At 34.0% G+C, this 26329-nt stretch overlaps 2 protein-coding genes across 2 annotated transcripts in view; both read right to left on the reverse strand.

Moving 5' to 3' along the window:
* b4galt1l (DP-Gal:betaGlcNAc beta 1,4- galactosyltransferase, polypeptide 1, like) overlaps positions 1–25539 on the reverse strand; it is a 31302-nt gene extending 5763 nt beyond the window's left edge. Inside the window, exons 1-4 of the mRNA XM_073820740.1 lie at positions 24549–25539; positions 21984–22219; positions 14851–15038; positions 1280–1402 (exon numbers count right to left, since the gene is read on the reverse strand). Coding sequence (XP_073676841.1) covers positions 1280–1402; positions 14851–15038; positions 21984–22219; positions 24549–24822 — 821 coding nt within the window. The 5' untranslated portion in view covers positions 24823–25539. The remainder of the gene's footprint in view (positions 1–1279; positions 1403–14850; positions 15039–21983; positions 22220–24548) is intronic.
* igfbp7 (insulin-like growth factor binding protein 7) overlaps positions 1–26329 on the reverse strand; it is a 380063-nt gene that overhangs the window by 307170 nt on the left and 46564 nt on the right. The window lies entirely within an intron of this gene.

Below are 26329 nucleotides of genomic sequence, written 5' to 3' on the forward strand. Positions count from 1 at the left end.
AAAGCTTTCTATGTGTTTTTGAAACATTGAGTAATGTATTACAGACATATCTCACAAATCCTTTCATCAACACAGTGTAGAGAGAGTGTAAATAAGAGATTGTGCAAAGTAGAAAGCTTTATTGTTTATAATGGAACTTTGTGAGATCGCAATAAACTAAGATGAGTGACAACTTTTACTGATTTTTAAGGGAGTTTGTAAATGAGATATTGATTTAATACAACAGTTAAATAAACAAGAAGTTAATATTAAATGACTTACATTGTCTGACTATAACACTATTGCCTGATTTTGCTCCATTTCGTCATCAAAAATAGTTTGAAACAAGTCACAACTGATCTCCATTCAAACACAGTGGTGTTTCATTTATGAATGAACATGTGGTTTTAAATGAAATTAGTGAGTCAATGATTCAATTTCCCATTCATAAAGACAGTAGTGAATGGGAAATTAATTTTTAGTGCTCCTAAAAATAAAAGTAAGTGTACAGCCCTGGAAAGAAACAGCATTTATTTGAAATAGATTTTGTAAAAACCCTAGCTAAATAAAAGTATTAATTTCTTTAAAAAAAAAAAAAAAAAATCTTACTGACCCCCACTCTTTTGAATGGGTGTATGTACTCTGTCTCACATGCTTAAGCTTTTTGATTTTGCAGTGCCATGCTGACAGCACAGCAACAGGATGTGTGAGGCCTAAAATGGAACCCTCAGCTGAAAAACGTTTCCGTTTTTGCTGGATCAGAGGTTTCCTTGGTTAACTGCACTAAAAGATAGACAAGAGCTCCGGTCTAGGGTGAAAACACATGAAACTGAGCTTTTCAGTGTAAAGGAGCGTTCACACTAGACTCTGTTAACACACACATTTGAATGTGGGTGTGCACAAATGTAAATACAAGGGAGGACATTTCACAGTGATTTTCTGCCATTGTTTTCACACTCTCATGATGTTCCAAACTTGTTTGCCAACATTTTCTGTGAACAATGTAGATTGAGGTTGTGGTCACAAAAAAAAAAAAAACAATCAGCAAAAGACTTTCTTCCCCCTCACAATTCAGAGCTTACATCTCGCATATGAGAAAAAAGTTTGAATTGTGAGATAAATGGTTGCAATTCCATGACAAAAAACAGTTTCTGAAAACTATAAACTGCTGTTGTATGGTGTAAATCGGAAGATTTTGTAAAAAACACTCAGCAAATGGATCTGGAACAAGATGAGGGTGAGCAATAATCACAGAATTGCCATTTTTGCATGCAGTATTCCATTAAGAGTGATCTCTGACCTGTTAAATATGTCATCATCTTCTCCTCCCCAGCCCCAGTAGTTGTTTGGGAAGCCATTTATCTTTAGATACTGTTCCTTGCTCAGGGATGACACGCCACCAAAGTACTGTGCGTATGGCAACCTGTTAGAGACGGACAGAGAGAGATAAAAACACTGAGGAGCAGTTGCGTGCTGGGTTGCAGTTGCTACGTCAGGTGCAGAAGAAGTGCAGCATGCAGCTTTATTTTTCTCTGCAGGGAAATGACGGTTTCAATGACGGTGTACTAATGAGAACTGGTAGGGGCTGAACTTGAGCCTGTAAACATCTGCCACCTCTGTGTTTTTCTCTTAGCCAGTTGGTCTTGTAAATGATCAGGTGGTGTCACTTCTACTAACCCAAACGTGTGATGGTTGACATAGTGATAACCATAGCAATAGCTGGTCGTCACACTGTTTGGTGTGAGATAGCTTTGACCAAACTAAGGGCATCAGAGATTATCTATTGTGTTGTCTGGAAAGAAATTAAATGATCAATTTATTAATAATAAAACACTTTATTATAAATGAAATAGTTAAAAAATGGTTTAAGTAGTTGACACAAAATGTACAGTTTCAAGAGTCTTGTTACATAATTAAAAAATTATATTGTGAGATATATAGACTTTTTTAATGTAAAAAAATAACCTAAATTAATTTGTTGAAATATGGAGCATTTTGAATTAAATAAGTTAACTGTAATAGATTAAAAAATGTAATTAATTAAATCACACATTTTCGTCTGAAATGAATCGTGATTAATCATGAGTAATCCCACCTAACCTTAATGTTTTAAAATATATTTTTTATAATGCAACACGTCTAGAACCTTTTGAATTAAATAGGTTAAACTGTAAAAAAAAAACCTGTGCTGTCAATCAATAAAAAATAATAATAATAAAAAAAAAATCATTCATTCATTCATTCACTCACTCAATTAAATCACACATTTTTTCCTTAAAATTAATCTTGACTGATCGAGATTAATCCCGCTTAACCGTAAAACATATTTTTATACTCCAACACATCTGGAGCATTTTGAATTAAATAGGTTAAACTGTAAACTAGTGCTGTCAATCAATTCAATCAAATTAACTAATTAATTGCACATTGTTTCTGCAATTAATCGTGATTAATCCCACCTAACCTTGACGTTTTCAAATAGATTTTTATATTGCAACACATCTGGAGCATTTTAAATGAAATGTAACAGTTTGGTTAAACTGTAAAATAGTGCTGTCAATCAAGAAAACAAAAACAAAAATTAATCACACATTTTTCCTTAAAATTAATTGTGATTGATCGTGATTAATCTCGCTAAACCGTAATGTTTTAAAACATATTTTTACTCCAACACATCTGAAGCATTTTGAATTAAATAGGTTAAACTGTAAAATAGTGCTGTCAATCAATAATAAAAAAAAGAACTAATTAATTGCATTTTTCCTGCAATTAATTGCATTTTTCTGCAATTAATTGCGATTAATCGTGATTAATCCCATCTAACCTTAACGTTTTCAAATAGATTTTTATATTGCAACACATCTGGAGCATTTTGAATTAAATTTAACAGTTTGGTTAAACTGTAAAATAGTGCTGTCAATTGCAAAAAAATATTGAGTAATTAATTGCAGATTTTTATTAAATTAATCGTGCTTAATCATGAGTATTCCCACCTAACCTTAAAATAATTTTTATATTGCAACACATCTGAAGCACATTGAAATCGCACATTTTAAGTGATTAATCCCACTTAACCTTAATGCTTTAACATAGATTTTTATATTGCAAAACATCTGGAGCATTTTAAATTAAATAGGTTAAACTGTAAAATAGTGCTGTCAATCAATTAAAAAAAATTAACTAATTAATTGCACAATTTTTTTCTAAAATGAATCGTGATTAATCCTACTTAACCTTAACGTTTTAAAATATATTTTTATATTGCAACACGCCTGGAGCATTTTGAATTAAATAGGTTAAACTGTAAAATAGTGTTGTCAATCGTTTAAAAAAATAAAGAAAAAAAAATGAACTAATTAATTTTTTTCTAAAATTAATTGCGATTAATCCCACCTAACCTTAACATTTTAAAATACACTTTTATATTGCAATAATTTCACATTCAATCTTCAATAGAAACAACATAAACAGTATATATTTTTTTAAAAATTGTTAAAAAATCTATCATCTAATTTAAGTGAACTAAAAACAATCTTCACATAAACCAATGATTTACCTGTTCCTTTCAGCAAGTGAAAAATATACAAAAACTGAATAAAATTATTAAACACTAAATTAAATATAGATGAATCCTAAAGCTACAAAAGTTATTGATTTTCCTTATTTCTTTTGTTCTTTGATTAACGGACATCACAGCAGCTGGGTTATTATCTTATTTGGCTGCTACTACTTTAAGAGCTGCCGCTGCTCAACGTGACAGTTTAATTTGTGCTTTAATATAAAATGATACAGGATACAGCATGTGACGCCATATTTGTGCAACTGAAGCGCAGTATAAGCACAGTATAATGGCTGACAGGACAGGTAAATTTGTATTTACTGACATATGGTCTGACAACATCTCAGCTCATCTGACCGCAGTTTACTGTTGTTCTACTAAAGCTGCCTCATCACCTGTAGCGTTTCAGTGCTGGTTTGACTAGCGTCTGGTGCAGAAGTGAAGTTGGAGTGTGTGGATGAGAAGTCTCCTGTTTGATGTGGCTCAATAAACACTCTTCTGTTCAAGAAAAAAATAGAAGCAGCAGTTGTGGCTAACACTAGCCACACCCCTGCGGTAGCTGCGTTACATATTTTTAATGCCATTAAACTGAATTTTTTTTTCACTCGTGTTAACGCACTAATAACAGCACTACTGTAAAATAGTTTTAAAATATTTTAGATAATGTTTATTTTGTATTATTTTGTAGAGCTCACACTCACAAAGAGTTGTTTCTAGTTAAATAAATACTTTAAATCTGAGCATAACTAGAAAAATTAGAATGACTATTGAAATGTCGACTTTTCAAAGCGTGGAGAAGCTGCAATATGAATGTTGAAATAAAATCAACTTAGCTGTTGTTACTGGCTACTAATTGTTAGTAATCTACAGTTAAATCCATTTTGTTGCTGGCACTGATCTAAACAAACAAAAGACACAAAGACTGACTTCAACTGAAACTGAAATCCAGCAGTTTCAGAAACCGTGGCATGAGCATAGCATTAGAAACACACCCTCAACTGCCTTGTAGAGACGTTAGAAAACCTAAACATCAGCACATAACCACAAGCAAAGCAAACAAGCAGAACAATGAGGAACAAAGCTTTAAACCTATCCAGCTTTTAAGGAATTTTCAAGAAACTAATCTGTCATTACTTCATTATCCTAATGCATTTCAAACCTGTATTGTGAGCTACATTCCAAACTATACATAATAGTACATGACAGATTTGAAAACGCAGACATTATTCACTGAAAGCAATAATTTACGCATGACCTAACTAGTGGGCATGAGAAAATTGACTATGTCATACTGGACCACTTTTTAGATACTACTATTATGTTTTTGCATTAATTTCGATGCTTGAATGCTGTAGTTGAGATTCACTGTCACTGAGTAAATGACAGTGCTGGGTAGATTACTTACAAATTGTAGTCTGTTACTGATTACAAATGGAAATTGTAGTCAGTAAGGTCATCTAGATTACTCCTTTTAGGTAATATATTCTGACTACTTCTGGATTACCTTTTAGAATACTTTTGACCTGAGTTGTTTATAGATTTAAATTGGATTATAGTTATAAAATGTTACAATAAAATGTGACCCTGGACCACAAAACCAGTCTTAAAGGAACACTCCACTTTTTTTGGAAATAGGCTCATTCTCCAAATCCCCCCGAGTTAATAAATTGGGTTTTACCGTTTTGAAATCCATTCAGTCGTTCTCCTGTTCTGGCGATATCACTTTTAGCATAGCTTAGCATAGATCATTAGACCAATAGCATCGCGTTCAAAAATGACCAACGAGTTTCCATATTTGTTGTATTTAAAACTTGACTCTTCTGTAGTTATATCATGTACTAAGACCGGTGGAAATGCAAAGCTGCGAGTTTCTAGGCTGATAAGATTAGGAACTACTACACTCCCATTCCGGCGTAATAGTCAAGGAAGTTTGCTGCCGTAATATGGACGAAGCAGGCGGAGTATTATCAGAAATGATTTCCCAGCTAGTTTAGCATTTGCACATGTGCTGCGTGGTATTACTGCTCCTGCTTCAGCCTTATTACGGCAGCAAACTTCCTTGACTATTACGCCGGAATGGGAGTGTAGTTCCTAATCTTATCAGCCTAGAAAATTGAAGCTTTGGATTTCCACCGGTCTTAGTACACGATATAACTACAGAAGAGTCAAGTTTTAAATAGGACAAATATGGAAACTCGTTGGTCATTTTTGAACGTAATGCTATTGGTCTAATAGGATTCAATGATCTATGCTAAGCTATGCTAAAAGCAGTGGTGGACAGTAACGAAGTAGTTGTAATTCGTTACTGTACTTAAGTACATTTTTCAAGTATCTGTACTTTACTGGAGTAGTTTTATTTTGAGTAACTTTTACTTTTACTTCACTACATTCCAAAGCATAATATCGTACTTTTTACTCCACTACATTTAATAAAACATGTCGTTACTCCTTATAATATATTACGTGCTCCGAGACGCAGAAGCAGTGTCTGATTAATGAACAAACTGATTCTTTTCAATCGGTTCGCAAATCGCCACAAGCGATTCATTCACGAATTGGACTGATCCAATTGCAGCTGTTCAAACTCACTGATTCAAATGAGCCGTTTAGAGCGAGTCTCCAGTCATCTGAATTCACAAATAAGAACCGGGAGATTGTGAGCGCGCGCGACTGATGCTGCGAAAAGTAAGATATAATGTCGAGTTTTAGGATTAATTATTGCAACTGTCAGTTGTTTGCGAACTAAATCTGCTGTAAAGGGTGATGTATTTAAGCCCGCTGAAATGATTAAATGCAGACACATCATCAACATCGTCTCTTTTTAGGTAAAAAAACGAAACATTAAAATAACACAGATTAAATCAAATAACTCATAACGTTACACGTTCATATTCCTCGCTGCTGTAACCTCAACAGTTTTATTAAAATGCTACGCATTTAGCCCTATGTGACGTCTGTTTTTATATTGTTTATTAACGGTATACTTTTTTATATTGTTTGAATCAACTAGCCTAGTATACAGAAATAAATGTTTATTCATAACCATACTGAAAATAAGTAAATATTGTTAGCTGATGCTAACTGTCTAGCTAACAAGCTTGCTGGTGCTAAGTTGAGGTAATTTTCAGATATGAAGTCCAAATATTTATAATCAACCACCTAGACAGATTACATCTGAGGGAAAAGAAAATATGTGATGTTCAGATGGTAACTACAGAAATTATCAAAGTGGGAAGTGATGCCCTCTGGGGACATTTGGCCAGGGGTGTTTTTACACCACAGACAATGTTTGAGAAAAAAGAAAAATATTATGAAAATATAATTACATTTTTCTTCCTAACTTCAGGCCTTATTCTCATATCATTTATAACTGTGCCGTTCCGCAAAATAACAAGCTTTAAAACACTTTTCTTACTGGTGAAAATGAGATGGTTAAATCAGTTTTCTCTCAGGTAACGTTACAATGCAATGTAAGCTTCACAGTGAACATTGTCAACGTAGACCATATCAACAACAAAAATCTATCTTGACTCCATATAGGCTAGTGGTTATTTTGGGAAAAACCAAGGCTTATAGTAGGATTATAAAAAATATATATGCTAATATAAATTTATAGCCTTTATAAAATTGCAAAATATGTTAGTACTTTTTTACTTAAGTACACAAAAAATGTAGTACTTTTGTACTTTCACTCAAGTAAAATGGAAAAAGGAGTACTTTTACTTTTACTGGAGTAATATTCTATTATACGTATCTGTACTTTTACTCAAGTACTTGATTTGTGTACTTCGTCCACCACTGGCTAAAAGTGATATCGCCAGAACAGGAGAACGGCTGAATTGATTTCAAAACGGTAAAACTCAACTTATTAACTCGGGGGGAGTTGGAGAATGAGCCTATTTCCAAAAAAAATGGAGTGTTCCTTTAAGCCAGGCTCAAACTACAGGGGTTATAAAATTGTAACCGATTATGAAATCTGGTTGCAGCACACACATAAGGAGAATCTTTGCAGATTATCTTTTCTCAAATCTTAAACTGGGTACACACCACAAGACAATCGGGCAGATTTTCCTGTGGTGTGAGGCGTGTTAAGAGTGACTGAATCTGCTCGGAAGAACGTCGGACATGTTGAATATTTACGATCAGAAATCCTGATGTGGGGGGAACCCGGAGGACAAATGCACAGATTATCACGTGAAACGAAACAATATCCAACCATATCAGAAAGCGAGTTGACAGAAGACCGATGAACAAAGGCAATCATGGCTCAGCACTAAAGGATTTTCTTTCTTTTTTCCTTTCTTTTTTTCCGTGAATTTTTTGTCATAAACATTCCAAACACTATTTTCGCAATTTCTTCCTGCCTATCATCCACCATGTTTATTTTCAAGGTTTTATTAACAAGATGAAATTACATGTATATGATAACATTATACATGATATAAACAGTAAACGCTATACACAATATAAACAATTGTACACTAGAGGGGCAGTATACAATTTTTTTTTTCAAAATATTAAAGTGTGTACAAACTTTAACCGTTTTAACAGTTTTTTTTTTAAATAGAAAATCGTACAGTATTAATATAATTAATATAAAATGTGTTATATTTTTTTGCAAAAAAATTGTGAAAATGAAATTTAGCATGTAAAAAAAATATATTTATCATGTAGATGTGATTGTGCTTTTCTTTGCTGTTCTGCAGGGAATAAATAACAATACATATTTCCATAACAAAACAAAATGTTTACATATTCCCAAATAATACATACATCCATAACAAAACAAAATGATTATCAATATTTTGTACAATAAACTGAGATTTTGCCAAAATAGTTTTACAGAAGGGCAATGCCAAAATAAATGTTTCAGGGCAACTGACATCAAAAGGAGCAACTAAAATTAATATCAGATTTAAATTTTACCAAATAATATTTTGCTGGGTAAATCCTGTGTATAATTTTGAATGATACTTCCTTAACCTTTTTTGTAATTACAGTAAATATTGATTAGGTATTAACCAAACATTTTTCCAAACTATTTTTTTCTGTCAATTGATTTCAATATGAATAAACATAAGGCTTGACAATAAAAAATAAAGCTCTTGTAGAACTGTTATGTGATGTTTATTCTCAAGCCTCTGTTGGTGTGTGGTGCGCGGTCTGTCACATTGTGGCACACCACACACTATAGGAGCAACACGGTTAAATCTAGGATTTTTTCTCCTCATGTTTGTGGTCTCCCACATTTTCAATATCTTAGAAGATTTTAAAAAATCTTTTAGTTTGTGCCCAGCCTTAAACATGCACACACTACAAGATATGATAATCGTGGCACATCACACACTACAAGATATTATTAAGATGCTCATGCTGGAGGGATCGCCTCACGTGATCTAATGCAGCAGCTCGTCGTTGACATTTCAGCAACTAATGTTTACATATGTTAGCTAGCGTGCTAGCAGCTTTCTACACTCACCTAGTACTTCCAAAATTTAGGCGATTTAAACTCAGCGCTTCTCTTTGTCCTTACGGTTGTGATATGTTTTTGACACAATACCGACAGTCCGTTTATTGCAAAATTTCCACAAGCTGTTTCCTACATTTCCACTATCCAGCAGACCCATACAGCAGCTGTTTCGCAATCGCGTACTGACTGTTGTGAAAGTAGGCTTTCAGATAAGTAGGCATCATTATCCCGATTTAAAATCCTAAATATCAAACATGTTTGATATCAATTGGGGCAGCCCCGAATTTTGTGTCAGCAGATCGGGACGTGCAAGGTTCGATCTGTGAACACTCACATTACCAAATAATCCACGTTGAACATCAAGGTGCTCGACAAGTTTTTTGCTCCGATTCTCGGGAAGGCAAAATCGGGCTAAAAATCCTGTAGTGTGAGCCTGGCTTTAAAGGAGTAGTTCACTTTTAGAACAAAAATTTACAGATAATGTACTCACCCTCTTGCCATCCAAGATGTTCATGTCTTTCTTCCTTCAGTCGTAAAGAAATTATGTTTTTTGAGGAAAACATTTCAGTATTTCTCTCCATATATGGATATGTATGGTGCCCCCAAATTTGAACTTCCAAAATGCAGTTTAAATGCAGCTTCAAAGGGCTCTAAAAGATCCCAGCGATCGGTTATTTTTTATATACTTTTTAACCTCAAATGCTCATCTTGTCTGTGTGATCCAGGTTAATACAGTTAGGGTATGTCGTAAAACTCCAAAAAGTTGAAGACGAAAACAAGATGGGAGTTTTTCGACATATCCTAACTGTATTGACCCGGATCACACAGACTACGCACGCGCATCGCAGGGACGAGACCAGCATTTCAGCTTAAAAATTATATAAATTGTCAATTTGCTTTGAAAATAATCGATTGTTTCGCTAGACAAAACCCTTCTTCCTCGCCTGGGAACGTTTAGAGCCTTTTGAAGCTGCGTTTAAACTGCATTTTGGAAGTTCAAATTTGGGGGCACTATAGAAGTCCACTATATGGAGAGAAATCCTGAAATGTTTTCCTCAAAAAACATAATTTCTTTACGACTGAAGAAAAAAAGAACATTTTGGATGGCAATGTGTGAGTAAGTTTTTGTTCTGGAAGTGAACTACTCCTTTAAGTGTCCATTTTTTGAAATTGAGATTTATATATCATATGAAAGCTGAATAAATAAGCTTTCCATTGATGTATTGTTTGTTAGGAAAGGAGAGCATTTGAAAATCCAAAATCGCCAATTTAAGTTCTTAGCAAGGTATATTACTCTGCAAAAATTAGGTTTTGATATATATTTACGGTAGGAAATTTACAAAATATCTTCATGGAACATGATCTTTACTTAATATCCTCATGATGTTTGGCATAAAAGAAAAATCTATACTTTTGACTCATACAATGTATTTTTGGCTATTGCTACGAATATACCCGTGCTACTTAAGACTGGTTTTGTGTTCCAGGGTCACAAACATATTCCATTCTTTGTTATCAACATCATGCAATGCATTAAAGATTACATTACTCCAAGGTTTCCTAAACTAGGGTAATTGAAAGAGCTGCAGAGGGTTTGTGAGTTATGAGGGTTTATAAATAACATTTTTACATTTGGAATATTGTATTTGCTGACTTGCTTGTCAATATGACCATTTACCAATATTAGAGAATTTTGAATATGCAAATGTGTTGTTAAATTATTTAAATATTAACATGGTATACTTGATTGGGAGGTGCTTTTCTCCCCAAATCCAGATGCATGGATTGCAAATTCATTTACATGACATTTACATGGCCATTCTATATTGTGAATATTCAAAGCTAAACTATACGGCAGTAGAATTGTTTAGAAAGGAAAATCTAAATGATAATTAAAAAAAAGAATCAGAGAAAATCAATAAATTCTGAATAACTTGAATAACTGCTTTTAAGTAAAAAAAGTTGCATTTGTGTATCATGTAATCTATAAAAAGCAACTGTAATCTAAATACAAGCATTTTAAAATGTAATATACACTGGCGTTCAAAAGTTTGGAATTAGTAAGATTTTTAACGTTTTTTTTTAAGAAGTCTTTTCTGCTCATCAAGGCTGTGCTTATTTGATTAAAAATACTGAAAAAAACAGTAATATTGTGAAATATTATTGTAATTTAAAAAATGGTTTTCGATTTTAATATACTTTAAAATAGAATTTATTCCCGTGATGCAAAGCTGAATTTTCCTCGATCCGTCAGAAATAATTCCAATTTGCTGATTTATTATGAATGTTGGAAACAGTTGTGCTGCTAATATTTTTTTGGAAGCTGTGATACTTTTTTTCCCCTCAGGATTCTTTGATTCTTTGATAAAATGTTAAAAAGAACAGCATTTATTTATAACAGAAATCTTTTGTAACAATAATCAACTACCGTTCAAAGTTTAGGGTCAGTACTTTTTTTTATTCTTTCTTTCTTTGAAAGAAATGAATATTTGTATTTAGCAAGGATGAGATAAAATGATAAAAACTGATACTAAATGCTGTTTTTAACTTTTTATTCATCAAAAAATCCTGAAAAAAGTATAACAGGTTCCAAAAAAATGAAGCAGCACAACTGTTTCCAACATTTATAATAATTCAACATATTAGAATGATTTCTGAAGAATTGAGTGACACTGAAAACTGGAATAATGGCTGATGGAAATTCAGCTTTGTTTCACAGAAATAAATTTTTTTAAGTATATTAATAATAAAATTAATGTAACAATATTTTGTAATATTATTTTTTGTATATTTGATCAAATAAATGGAACTTTGATCAGCATAAGAGACTTACTGTTCCTAAACTTTTGAACGCCAGTGTAATCTAATTACGAAAACTACATTTTTGGAATCTGATTACTTTATCCAGACTCAGCACCAGTAATTGATAATAAAATACATTTTTGGTTGGACTATCCCTTTAGAAACTGCAAAGTCACGGCCAGGTAAAGTGAATGTGCATTCAAAACATTCAAAGTAACGCAAAATGCATAGAGAGGTAAACAAGTACACTTAAGTAAATTCAAATTCAAACACAGGACAACTATAGAGGAAAGCATGCAAAAGCATACTCTTTTTGTGTGTGTGTGTGTGTGTGTTTTAAGCCAAAGGTCTGTCCAACCGTCACTGCATTACAACATTACAGTTTCTACATAATCTTCTGCACACAAAGGTGTCTCTGTTTGAAATTAATGAGCAAACACTATCCTACATCAGGTTTTGGCCCGCCCTTGTCTGACGTTCTTCCGCACGGTAACTGTTGAAAATTACAAATTACATCCAGATGCTTTTGAAGTTCTGTGGGGAAAAAAAGCCGCCTGGCTCCTGCGGCCCATGCTTGCAGTGGTGAATGCTGTAAAGACCATATAAAAGCCTTAGCAACACAACCGTGTTCAGCGTGTGGGAGTTCAAAACCTAACCTTTATCATTTCCTCATCACACACTGTAAATACAAAAGGACACACGTGAACGCACACACGCCTTTACATACATCATGCTCACGTTACACGTAGCTTGTGCTTGAGGTCACTGGTGCAAAGCTCCAACAAGCTATAGTTTCATTTCAGACAGACAGTTGTGCTCTCAATGGACCTCAATGGAATCACGTGTGACGTCGCTAGAATATTCCCATCCAGCCACTGCTACTTTATCATTTATCTGATGCTTTTATCTAAAGTGACTCACTTATTACAGGTCAAAGTACTGCTGGAGTAACCTTAGGTTTAAGGATATTTTGGATTAAATATGACCTGGTTAAATCAACAGCATCTGTTGCCTGTTGTGGATTTCCAACGAAAATAAAGTTGACTTGTCCCTCAGTAAAAATTAATGAAAAACACATTTACAGCAATTTAACCCAAATTATTCTTTTAAGAACACAATGCTCATAGACCAACCACTGAGGGTTTGAGGCAACAAAATTTGGATTTTTTCTAAATTTTCACATCAAAGCTCAGGAGTACAGATATCTTAGACTTAAAAAAAGTACTGGGGTGGTACCATGGAAATGAATGGTTTACCATACTCATATACAATATTATTTAGGAGAGAGTTGTTTTCTAAGATATTTAGTAAGATATTTTAACTATTTTTTAAGGAAGCCTCTTATGCCCACAAAGGCTGCATTTATTTGATCAAAAAAGTTATATTTTAAAATGTAATTTATTTCAGTGATCAAAGCGATCAGTGATTTACATTCTTAAAACACGTATTATTATTATCAATGTTGAAAACAGTTGTGCTTTTTAATATTTTGTGGAAACCATGATACTTTTTATTTTGAGAATTACACTACCAGTCAAAAGTTTTTAAGATTCTAAATGCTCACCAAGCCTGCATTTATTTGATCTAAAGTACAGCAAAAACTGTAAAATACTGAAATATTTTTGCTATTTAAAATGACTGTTTTCTATTTGAATACATTTTAAAATGTAATTTATTCCTGTGATTTCAATGCTGAATTTTTAGCATCATTACGGCAGTCATGTGATCCTTCAGAAATCATTCTCATATTCTGATTTGCTGCTCAGTAAACATTTATTAGGGTTTCTTTGATTAATAGAAAGAACAGGATTTATCTGAAATAGAAATCTTTTGTAACATTATGACAATGTCTTTATCATCACTTTTGATACATTTAAACCATCCCTGCTAAATAAAAAGTATTCATTTCTTTAATTTCTTTCCAAAAAATATATATATATTCTGACTTTTTATTTTAGATAAATGCTGATCTTTGGATCTTTCTATTCAAAGAATCCTGACAAAAGTACCGAACTGTTTTATATATTGATAATAATACTAAAAAAAAGTTTCTTAAACAGCTTTCATTTCTTTAAAGGTTGTATCAGCGATTTCTAGCCCTAAACATAAAGTGTCAAATTCAGCTGACCTTTCATCACGATCCGCTCGCTGCCTGCCCCATAAATTGTCTGTGAAAAAACCGCGTCTCTCTGGTCAGCCTAGGGTCCGAGATATGCCAAAAAAAACAATCGGCACTACCAACCTTTCCACAGATAAACAAACAGTGTTCCAACCAATCAGCGTCAGGGGTTTGGTGTTGTGGACTTTCGCTCCGCCTCCCTTACATCCCAGCACCAGTAGGAAAGTCCACAACACCAAACCCCTGACGCTGATTGGTTGGAACACTGTTTGTTTATCTGTGGAAAGGTTGGTAGTGCCGATTGTTTTTTTGGCATATCTCGGACCCTAGGCTGACCAGAGAGACGCGTTTTTTTCACAGACAATTTACGGGGCAGGCAGCGAGCGGATCGTGAAGAAAGGTCAGCTGAAATTTACACTTTATGTTTTAGGCTAGAAATCGCTGATACAACCTTTAAAAAAGAAAAACAATACAATTGTAAGACAATGATTCATTTTTGCCAGAAAAAAAAAACTATTATATATTCAATGACCAAGTAGTATAAGCCAATTTTTTAGATTATTTTCTTTTTATGTGAAACTTGATCCAAACAACAATCTAAAATGTCATTTTAGACTCTAGGACGAAGACGAACGAGCCACAATCAGCGCAAAAAGGTCCTCCAATAACATGTAAATCACATGTAAATACTTTAATGCAGTCCTGCCCGCTGATATTCATGTAAATAAATACACCGCAGTACATATTTGCACACAGTTCAAAAAATTCTTTGACACCATATCTACACAAACCATGTTTGTCCTATATTAGCCTGTGCATTAGTAATCCAAATAAATATAAATCCATTCTGGCACGTTCTAGAGGCTGAAAATACACTATTAAGACATGACATGAGACAACAGTCAACAAAGACCGAAATACCTGAACCCAAACTTGTCCATAGACACAGACAGATGCCTGGGCTGATTATAGCACTTGTAGATGTTGCGGTCATCCATTGGAATGAGGTCTACGTCGCTGAAGACAAAACAATTGTAGTCATACTCCTTCAGAGCCTCGGCGTAACCAACGTTGAGGAGTTTGGCACGGTTGAATGTCTCCTCGCCGTCCTGTCATTAAGAGAGAGAGAGGATGATACAAAGCTAAAAAAAATACACATTTCATACAAATGAAAGGTGGTGGAAGAAATGTGTGACAATATCTGTAAAGCAGTGTGATTTATAGCATGACCTTTCAGGCCTTAAATATCAGTCTTTGCTGGAGTGGGTGCGATGTGTAAACTCATAAGATCATAACACTTGTGCTTGCGGTATGGGAGCATGTGACTGCTATCAGTTTAATCTTCAACAGCATGGTTGGAAAATGTCAGAATGACAAATGAGATAACTGACAAACAACATCCATAACACGGATTCTAAAAAAAAAAAAAAACTACTTTTTCAGTAGGGCAAGATAAATGATCTGCAATGACCTGTTTGAGCTAACATTAAAAGGAAATATCAGAAAACACTTCCTTATTCAGGATTAAAAGGTAACCATTATTTAGTAGTAAAACAAGAAGTCATCCTTTCTAATGCAAATCAAATGCAACCAAATTTGAATTTTAGTGTGAATGATGTTTCAAATAAAAAAGCACCAATATGGATGTAAGAATTGGATTATCAAACAACATATTTGCCCATTTCATTAGTTATTGGCCAGAAAGCATAACAGTTGTCTATTTTAATAGTATAACAAAATCTCTACGCTGTAAAAAGTTTTCACCAGTTTCAACTCAAAAATTGCTTCAGCTGCCTTAAAATTGAGTTAAATCAACTTAAGTAATTTCAACTCACAAGTTAAATCAACTCATTTTAATTGTAAAAGGTTAAAATGACTTGTAGTTTTAAGCTGATTTAACTTAAAATGTTAAGGCAGCCGCTGAACTTGGGTTTTTAAGTTGAATCTGGTGAAAACTTTTTACAGTGCTAGATCTACACGAGAAAACATTTTACTAGATTAAAACTCTTTTTTTTAGCCTTTCATTTGAAGTTGACATGAATTTCACAATTTATTGCAAAACATACTATTTTTAGCTATTATGTGGGCGTTGACGTGAATTTCACATAATTCCTTGCACAACAGAAAAGAATCTGACAAGGGTACCTAATGAATTTTAGCCATTTTAACAAAAAAAGGGACCATGGTAATCATAGTATCTCTGCAAAGTATGCTAGTTACTGTTACTATGTTACAGAAAATGCTAACAGATTTACGGAATGCAGTCATAAAAGGGAATAAAAGGGTACTTCTACTAATACAATTTGTAAAACATGATTTTTGTTTAATGTTTACCAGAATGTTTAATGGCTAAAGAAACTATTTAAGTGAATTTATTTACCATAAAAATGTAAATACACAATTAGAGATATTTTTAGATTATTAAAATCTAAAGAAAACATTAAAATGCAATTCAGAAAATGAATAGAAAACACAGAATATGGCCAAAATAAAGCGTATAGGGTCTTAATGTAATTTTTGTTAAACATGCTTTTTTTGTTAGACATTCAATTGATTAATAATTTTTAACTGAACCATTACTAGAAATTAAAACTGTAAAAAAAAAAGGAATCTGGAAAAAAACGGAATTAGAGAAAAAAATAAAATGGATTTCATAGGGCCCTAAATAAAGCTAACATAGCAATATGTGGTATTTGCCACCACTGCCATTAAAAAAAAACTTAATAATAATTAAAGAAAAAGACAATGATTTCTACTGTGTTGGTAGAAGATCTAATACTAATTATAAAATATTAATTTTACAACAGGGTTTTCCTAATTGCAGTTTGCAAATTGACTACATTTCATAATATCAATTAATGCAAAATTTAAATAAATGCAAAATGAATGAGTTAGTTCACCAAAAAATTAAAATTCTGTCATTAATTACTCGCCCTCATATCGTTCCAAACCCATAAGTCCTTTGTTCATCTTTGGAACACAAAGTAACATATTTTTGATATCGAGCTTCCTCTTGTTTAGTTTGTGTTCATCTGATAAAAGAAAGTCACATGGGATGGCATGAGGGTGGAAAGAATAAAGTTTCCTTTTAATCGCCCATATTTTTTTTCGATGTCCCACGGTGCTTCATTTGAATTGTTGTTGCACTAGATAAACATGTTTGACCTGTGCCATTGCATTTTGTTTTGTTCTCTTCCTTTAACCGTACTTCTGTATGTCTGTGAGAAAAAAAAAAGTACTTCTACTTTTTAAATACTCGAGTACAATTTAAAGTTGTACTTTTTTACTTTTACTTAAGTATGTTTTTGGCCAGATACTTGTACTTTTAATTGAGTAAAATTCTTATTGAGTATCTATACTTTAACTTGAGTAAAATTACTTGAGTACTTTTTACATCTCCGGGCGGTATTTCATGTAAAATATTTGTGGTCAAAAGGGTCTGGCTGAGAAAACGTTTGGGAAGCCCTGTTTTACAGTAATAAAAAATTATATTTCAATGCGTTTTCAATGATGGAAACTATAGTTACCATGGTACATTTTTGTGAAGAAGATCCTGCAAAGCCCAAATTTCACATTCCAAGGTGACTCATTTCCAACTGTCATTCAGATCTTTCCATTGGCTTTGGGCCTTTGGCTCATGATTAATGAGCCGCTTTCTGTCTGGAGCCCACCTTTTCTTCCTCCGAAGAGCACCACGGCGGCACTTGAGCTTGCGCAATGAAATTTAATGACGGCGAAGCCTCGGGAGCCCAGAACTATCTGTTAACCCCCTTGCACCAGACAGAGAGTAGCTATCGTTTCTTTTATTACACAGACAGCAAACTCAAACGAACTGAGGTGCGCTTGTTCTAGCGGAGCAGACGACATCCATGATTGATACAGAAGATGTGGCCTGCGTATTCAGAGCGAGACTTGGCTTTGAAGAACCAGATCGTCCTGTTCTATGGCCATCTTTTGAGTCCACATAATGTAGAGTTCTCACATGTCAACAACCAGATCTGATCGTCAGCCTGCAATGTGTCACTGGAGGATTCATTCACTTTTTAGGGAGTTAAAAAAAAAAGTAGACAAAAGGATTAAGACCCTTGAGAAAACAAAACTCAAAAGAAGTGAAAGTGAAGAAGAGCTTCATTGTTCATATAGGACAAATATAAGTAGCACAGCTTTGAAAACAGGACAGCAGAATAAAATAAATACAGGCTAATCAATTAAAAAAGAAAATTCTGGCATTATTTACTCACCTTCATTATATTTAATTAGGGCTGTCACGATTCTTCGATTCAATATTTGAGTCCTGGTTTTTATAAAACCATATGATCAATTGGTTTTGATACTTCATCTGAACGAATTATCATTGCTATATATGTGTTTTAAGTCATTTTAAGATCTATTGCTTGATTAGGTCTATTTTTATTACCTCAAACAAATAAACTATAATTACTTGGATTACTCGAATAATCGTTAAAATAATCGACAGATTACTCGATTACCAAAATAATCGTTTGTGACAGCCCTATATTTCCTTTTGTGTTCAACAGACAAACTTGCAGCATATGGGTTTGAAATGTCATAAGGGTGAGTAAATAATTATAAAACTTTCATTTCACCAGTAAACAGATAACTTTTAAAAACTCACCAGCCTTCCAGAAAGATTAGATCAAGTTATTAAGTTACACTTTTGAAACACAAAACATAGCTATTTCTGGCACAGAACTTCCATTCATGGAAAAAGAGGAACTAGAGAGAGTGAGGTCAAAGAAAGTCAAAGAAAAAAGAAACTGACAAAGAGAAAACAGATAATCAAGAAGCCAACTTTACCATTCTTCAGACGCAGCCAGTGAAGCGTAGTGTGATTGGCCAGAGAAAGAGCAAGCAGACGTCTCACCTTTTCCCAAGTGCAAGGGCCTCTGACGCGCATAAAAAGGGTTTCGGTTTGAACAGGAAAAAGGGAAGGAATGTAGGATGAAAGGGTGGAAAAATAAATGCAAGGTGCAGAGAAAGGAACGGGGTGGTAAAGAGAGCAAGAGAATCATTAGAAAGAGCGATCACACTTTGGAGAAGACACAATCAGAGAAGACCGCCGACAGGTCCAAGACCTTCTTGGCGAGCACATTAAGAGGCTTTTAGCGCAAAGCCGCACAGAATGATACACATTTGTCTTTTTGGTTTACTTGGAAAACTCTCAAACCACTGATAACTGACTGTTTGAACTGGATTCGATGAAGACATCTGTTCTCTGAGAGCCTCGAATAAAAGAGAGAGGCAAGAACCTCTCTCAAGAAGTGTTGAGTCTCACCTCGTTCCAGTCTGTAATGTCATGGGCATTTACTGAATGACGACAACAGCCCGCTTGAATTTTTTTGAAAGGACGCCCAGCCTCAAACAGCAGCTGTCTCTACCGCAGTCTAGGGAAACTACTGTGTAATGTACCTCGGAAAAGCACTGATTAGCTGTACTTTTTTCTGATGGTGTGGAATAGCTAAAGATTTCCCAAACTCAAGGACGCAAGCACAGATTTAATATTATGGTGATCAAATGTAAATGTTTTAAGGACACTGAAAAAACAGGTTTCACTAAATAATCCCCAATTTGAATACTGAGACTACTCCATCAGCTTTTGTTCTTGAAGCTTTGCGCTGTGTATTGCATACAAGCCTGCCATGTTCCTCATTTATAAGTTGCTTTGGGTAAAAGCATCTGGCACTATAATACTAAATGTAAATGTATGTGGCATGTCTTTCTCAACATAGGGGTGTCATAAGGACCAGTACTTTTGTACAGTATCAGTTAACCAGTATCTATTTTCATTACAAGCATGCTTAAAATATACTAAAGATATACTCATCCTCAAGCCATCCTAGAAGTATATGACTTTCTTCTTTCAGATGAATACAGGTGGAGTTATATAAAAAATATCCTAGCTCCTCCCAGCTTTATAATGGCAGTGAATGGGTGTTGATATTCAATAGTCCAATGGAAGTCCAATAAACTGCATCCATCCATCATAAAAAGTGCTCCACATGACGATGTAGGGTTAATAGGATAGTTTACCTAAAAATGCATCCAAGATGTAGGTGACTTTGTATCTTTAGAACACAAACGAAGATTTTCAACTCACACCGGATGTTGTGTGTATGGTTTTTTGACTCTTAAAGCTGTGGGTCCCATTGACTGCCATTATATGACTGACAGACTGCAACGGTTTGAGTTAAAAATCTTCATTACAAAGTCACCTACATCTTGGATGCCCTGGGGGTGAGCAGATATTTTCATTTTTGAGTGAACTATCCCTTTAATAGTAGCCATCTGAACTGAATCAATGTGCTTGTGTAAGAAAAATATCCACATTTAAAACTGTATATACTGTCATTTCTAATTACGCAAACTGTTTTGTTTACAGTTAAGGAAAACCAGTCTCCAACATTTTTCTTTACAAATCCTCGTTTTGTTTTCTTTGTCATTTCTAATTAATGACAGGTGTTTTGTTTTGCTTTCTCTTCTCCAACATGCCTACATCCTGCATCATCCGCTAGAATGCCACTCTCTCGTAAACACGCGTACAGTCGTTAGAGCTAGAGATTGTCGTTTAAGTTTTAAATATGGATATTTTTCTTACAAAAACGCATTGATTCGCTTCAGGAGGCCTTAATTAACCCCCCAGAGCTGCGTGTAGTCCTTTTATGATGAATGGATACAGTTTATTGGACTTCTATTGGACTACTGAATATCAACACCCATTTACAGCTATTATTAAAGCTTGGAATAGGGCATTTTTAAAATATAATTGTATTCGTCTAAAAAAAAGAAAGTCATATATACTGAAGATGGCTTGACGGTGAATAACTCAATGGGTAATTTAAATTTTTGGGTGTACAACCCATTTAATTTAAAATTTAAAGAAAATATCTAGAATCATCTATGTATAAATATACCTAAATACAGTTTATCTAAGATTATGCTGATCAAATGCTATTCACTGCTTATTCACCCCATTTGTAGCTTGGTACTGTGTACTGAATAATGTTCCTCATTTGTAAGTTGCTTTGGAGAAAAGTGTCTACTACAAGACTCAATGTAAGTACATGGCAAGTCTTTCTCAATATAGGGATGTCAAAAGTACTGATACTTTTGTACAATATTAATTAACCAGTATCAGTTTTCATTTACAAGCATGTTTGTAATTGTGAACAACCATGTTTGTAAGCTTACTTAAAATAGCCAATAAAAATAAAGGTTCTTTATTGGCATTGATGGTTCCATGAAGAACCTTGAACATCCACAGATCCTTTCAAATAGTCGAAAAAGGTTCTTTAAATTTGTAAGATGTTTTTCAAATGGTTCTTTTAAAAACTATCCACTGAAAGGTTCTTTTGGGAGCCAAAGATGGTTCTATGGCATCGCTGCAAAAAACCCTTTTGGAACCTTTATTTTTTAAGAGTAAATGAAAGAGAAATGAGGACTTTTATGAGCTCACTTAGCAAAACGTCATGCCCCAGCATGCCTGCGTAACAGCGAGTTTACATTCCAGATAATAAAAGGGGGTAGACAATCTAGATTAAGTTAGTTTTCCACTGTACCCCCGCGGTACACAGTTTGTTTAGTTAAATTTTACATGCTCAGGGGTTAAAAAGTAAAAGATATTTCAAAACACAGCTTTAAGAGGAAGTCAGCATTACTGAGGTTTCAAAATACACTTTACTTGGAAATTGACAAGAGCATTTAAATAAACTCAAGCAGTCGCTGATGTTTGCCTAGCTTTATCCGAGTCATTGTTTCTAATCAACTGACATTTATAAATAAAGCTCTTCTATTGGTTACGTTAATCCTATCTACTTCAAAAAGGAGTAAATGGGTAAAGCCACACTGTACAATGTTTGTTCAGGCTTCAATTAAAGAGGAAATAATGCCTATTTCAACAAACAAACACAGATATCTAACCTCCAACTCAGTGATAACATCACACTGTACCACAGGCCTTTGAACTCTTCTGCAATTGCAGATTAAGCACTCGCAGGTCAAAGATTGCAAAAGTTTTATTGCACTGGCTGACAAACCTGGTTAATAATGTAGACGCCATAGTCCAGTTGCTGCCGCTGTAGGATAGGGTGTAGATAATACAGCCAGTACTTCAGGTGCTCATCGCGGTTTCGGAAGGGGATGATGATTGCCACCTTTGGCTGCGCAATGCAGTCTGTGGGTTTAAAGCGTCCCCCGGGCTGCAACATTGGGTTCTCTGTCCTGATCAGGTCTAGGGTGATCGGGTCAGAAAACTCAACCCGGAGCGGACCCACTGGAAGAACCAAGACATAAAAGACATAAAGCAATACTGATATTAGACCAAGTGATACTCTGTGTCTTAAAATAAGCCATCTCTCCTTAGAGAACTCATTATTATTCATCACACTAAGGTGTATCCAATTACATTATCATACTGCTGTTACTACAAGCGGCAGCGTCAATGTTGTCTGACTAAAGAGAAAGATAGCTGAGACAAAATAACCGTGTAACACAAAGCTTCTCTGCCAATTTTTCCATTACGACACAGGGCTTCAGTGAAGCCAATTCATCAGCATCAGTAGATAATGTGCAAACTACCAAACAACACTCATGCAAGAGACATGAATTTGCTGTATTGTCAGCAGAAAGCTAGAGAGAGGGGTGAATGTTAACATCCAGAGTCACGGCAGCTGTAAAAACATGCTTTGTTTTTGGAATCTGGACAGAGGGAACACAAAGTGACAGGTCACGTCATTTATAACAACCACGAAATTTCTCAGAAAAACTACAGTGCTGAATCATTATGTATTGGCAAAATATAAACTTGAATTTGGATTCGTTATACAAAGACTTTTTGTTTTAAAAACAATCTAAAACAGCCAAGATGCACATGTACAGGCATATTTAACCCCAAAATCAATTGGAAAGGTCTATTTTAAACATGAAAGTATTTCTTATTTTTCAGTTTTAGTTGTCATCTCACAACATAAAAACAATTTAAGGATCATTTACATTTCATTTTCTTCATGCAAAATGTCTTTACTCACCAAGTAAATAGACAAGCACATAACATGAGAAAAACTCAGTATGCTTAACTGATAATCAGTTAAATGTAGATTTTAAAAATGGCATGAAACTTTTTGCATACCAGTCAAAAGTTTAGAATCATTTTTTTTTCTATTTGAAAATCTCTTGTTTGTTGCTTTTATAGTGTTCTTTGATGAATTGAAAGCTTGAAAGAACAGCCTGAAAGAACAGCCTGAAAGAACATTTATTTAAAATAGAAACTTTACTGTCACTTTTAATCAATTTAATGCATCCTTGTTGTCTAAAACAGCCAAGATGCACAAAAAGGGGCGAATTTAAAACACGTCCAGGCATATTTAACCCTGAAATCAATTGGAAAAATAGTGTGTTTTGAATAAAGTAAAAATAAAAAGTATTTTTCAGTTTTTCAGTTGTTGTAGGCCTAGTTGTCGTCTCACAATACAAAAACAATTAATGGTCTTTTAAACTGGCTTCACTTTCTTTATGCTAAATGTCTTTACTTTTGTGAAACTCACCAACTTAATTCAAGCACATCATGAGGGGAAAAAAACAGCATGTTTAACTAACCATCAGTTAATTAAAAAACTTTGCGCATCCCAGTCAAAAGTTTAGAATCATAAAAAAAAAAAAAAAAATTGAAAATCACTTATGTTATTGCTTTTTCAGTGTTCTCTGAAAAATCGAAAACTTGAAAGAACGGCCTGGAAGAACAGCTCGAAAGAACATTTATTTGAAACAGAAACTTTACTGTCACTTTTGATCAATTTAATGCATCCTTGTTGCCTTCATCTTCAACAGCCAAGATGCACAAAAATGGGTGAATTTAAACATGTCCAGGCATATTTAACCCCAAAACAACATAAAAACAATTAATGGTTCTTTACATAGGCTGTATTTCCTTATGCAAAATGTCTATTCTTTTGAGATGCTCGCCAGCTATATAGACAAGCACATCTTATGCTTACAGTCTCTTATGCTTAATGCTTTTTTCAATGTTCTCTGCTAAATCAAAAAGCACTGCACAGAAAAAAAAAAGCTCGGAACAATGTTTATTCAGAAATATATATAACATCATAAATGCCTTTACTGTCACTTTTGATCAATTTAATGCATCCTTGTTGATTAAAAGTATTTTTTTTAAATCTTATTTATCCTAAACTTTTCAATTGCAGTGTATCATTGTTTCCACAAAAATATTAAGCAGCAAAAACTGTTTTCAATATTGATAATAATAAATGTTTCTCAAGCACCAAATCAGCAATAATAAAAAAAGTTATTATAAACGGTAATAATAGGTCACAATATTACTGAGTTTACTGTATTTTATTATTACAAATGTTTAACCAGTATATTATTATATATTAGTTTTAGTTTTAATACTTAGTGTATTTATTGTAAATAAACAATAGCATGTAATATATTTGAAAATATATACTATTAATACATATTACAAGTTATTGTAAAATAAACGATAAAATGATATATATTTATATGCAATTACATACACACCCTCTCTCTCTTTGAACAAGTTTCCAGAGATCAACTTCATTTGCACAAATAAAACAGCAGCTCACCCAATCGAGGTGGATTGTCAGGACATGTTTCCAGCTTTTTCTGGGTCTCTGTGACATTAGACCCAGATGGCAAACTGCTCTCCTCTGTAGTTACTTTCTGTTCGGCCAGTTTCCTGTGGATTTGAGGGTTTTGCTGATTTTGTACGAAGGCTTGCCTTGAATCTGAATTTCTCATGTAATATATGACAGTGACAGAAATGTGTAGGAAGCATAGCAGCACCACTAGAGAGCAAGTCCTGTGTAGAAGATTGAAATTCCCAGGCGAATCCCGCATTGTAGAAATCCTGGAGGTGGCTATATATAACGTTACTCTTCTTTAAAAAAAAAAAAAAAGTTGCTATTTACAGTCTAACGCAATCAATCACTTTCTATGTACTTTCTACTTCCTGGGCTTTAGGGTAACATCTAAAATATACACTAACTCACAGGTTAAAAAAACTTGTCAAATACGTGTTTAATTATAATAATATATACCATTTTATAAATATATATATGTCTTACATAAACTTCTCACTCGATTCCACTAAATCTTAAATAATTTAACAGCTTAGCTCAGTTCTCAGCTTGTAACATGCGATGCACTACATTTGGCTTGTTTCCTTCAATTTAAGCTGCAACGTTATTACAAGTAAAACTAACGAAAAACCGAAGCTAGAGCTTCGATCCCGATCATGATTGACGTTCAAATGCGTATGAACGCAAACATTAAGTTCGTAATAAAGTTTAACGTTACAGGAGTAACTTAACGGCACGAAGACAGGCGTGAAACTCTCTTTCAGATCCAGATAAAGTTAAACATCAGCCGAAAGAATCTTCTTAACAAATCCACAACATCTCCAAATCCCAGAATCTTTACATGATAAAATTCAGAGCCAGAACGATCCGCGATATCGTTATCGAAAGGGAGAAGGTGATAAGTTTCCGGATAGACTCCAAAGCAATCTTTACTGTAACGCGTCCTGCTTTCAGATCGGTTCACATGAGCTGAGAAAGAGTTGAGCTCAGCTTGTAAAATTATCTGATCTCTACACACTCTGCTGGCGGATTCGCTGTTGACTGTTGCTTGTAGATTGCGTAAAGAGCTAAGGTTAGTTGCGTCATATGAAGCCAGCTACTGCGTTACTGTGAGGGGAAATGACAAATACAGCTTCACAATAAAAGCATTGCCTGAGGCCTTCAATTAAGAAATGATTACTTAATGCCGTTTAATTCTAATGTGTTCTTAGCACATGTATTGTACTCCTGGATAGCACCGTAAAATAAGTAAGAAATATTAGTAAGAAACTGTATGGTTGGTAAAAAAAATAAATGTAATTAATTATTAATACATGAACATGTTTACTTATACATTGGTTTTGTTTATTTAACTATAGACGTCAGAATTTGATCAGTTACCTGGATGCTTGACCATATTGGCCATACTTGGATGTAAACAACAGCATGGATTGCACTGTAAATGATCTGCTGAATTTGTTCTAAGTATTTATGCTGTCTAAACCACGGAAAAAAAACATGTGGAAGCAGATAAATCATATATAGAGAAGGACTTAGAAAGCAGGAAAGGGCAATATATTTTGACAAACTAAATGCAATGGGTTGGTAAAGATATGTACAAACAGTATTAATTAAAATATTAGGCTAATATTTAACCTACCTGCCTGGAAATCATAAGAACAAACACAAATGTTGTCAAGATTTTGCCCTGGAAATCCTGGTTCAGTCTGGCCAACAACAAATGCCTTTGTACCTCTTTTTTTTTTACTCTTTCTAAAAAAAAAATG

Source organism: Garra rufa, chromosome 16 (assembly GCF_049309525.1).
Source record: "Garra rufa chromosome 16, GarRuf1.0, whole genome shotgun sequence".
In the NCBI taxonomy this organism is placed as follows: Eukaryota; Metazoa; Chordata; class Actinopteri; order Cypriniformes; family Cyprinidae; genus Garra; species Garra rufa.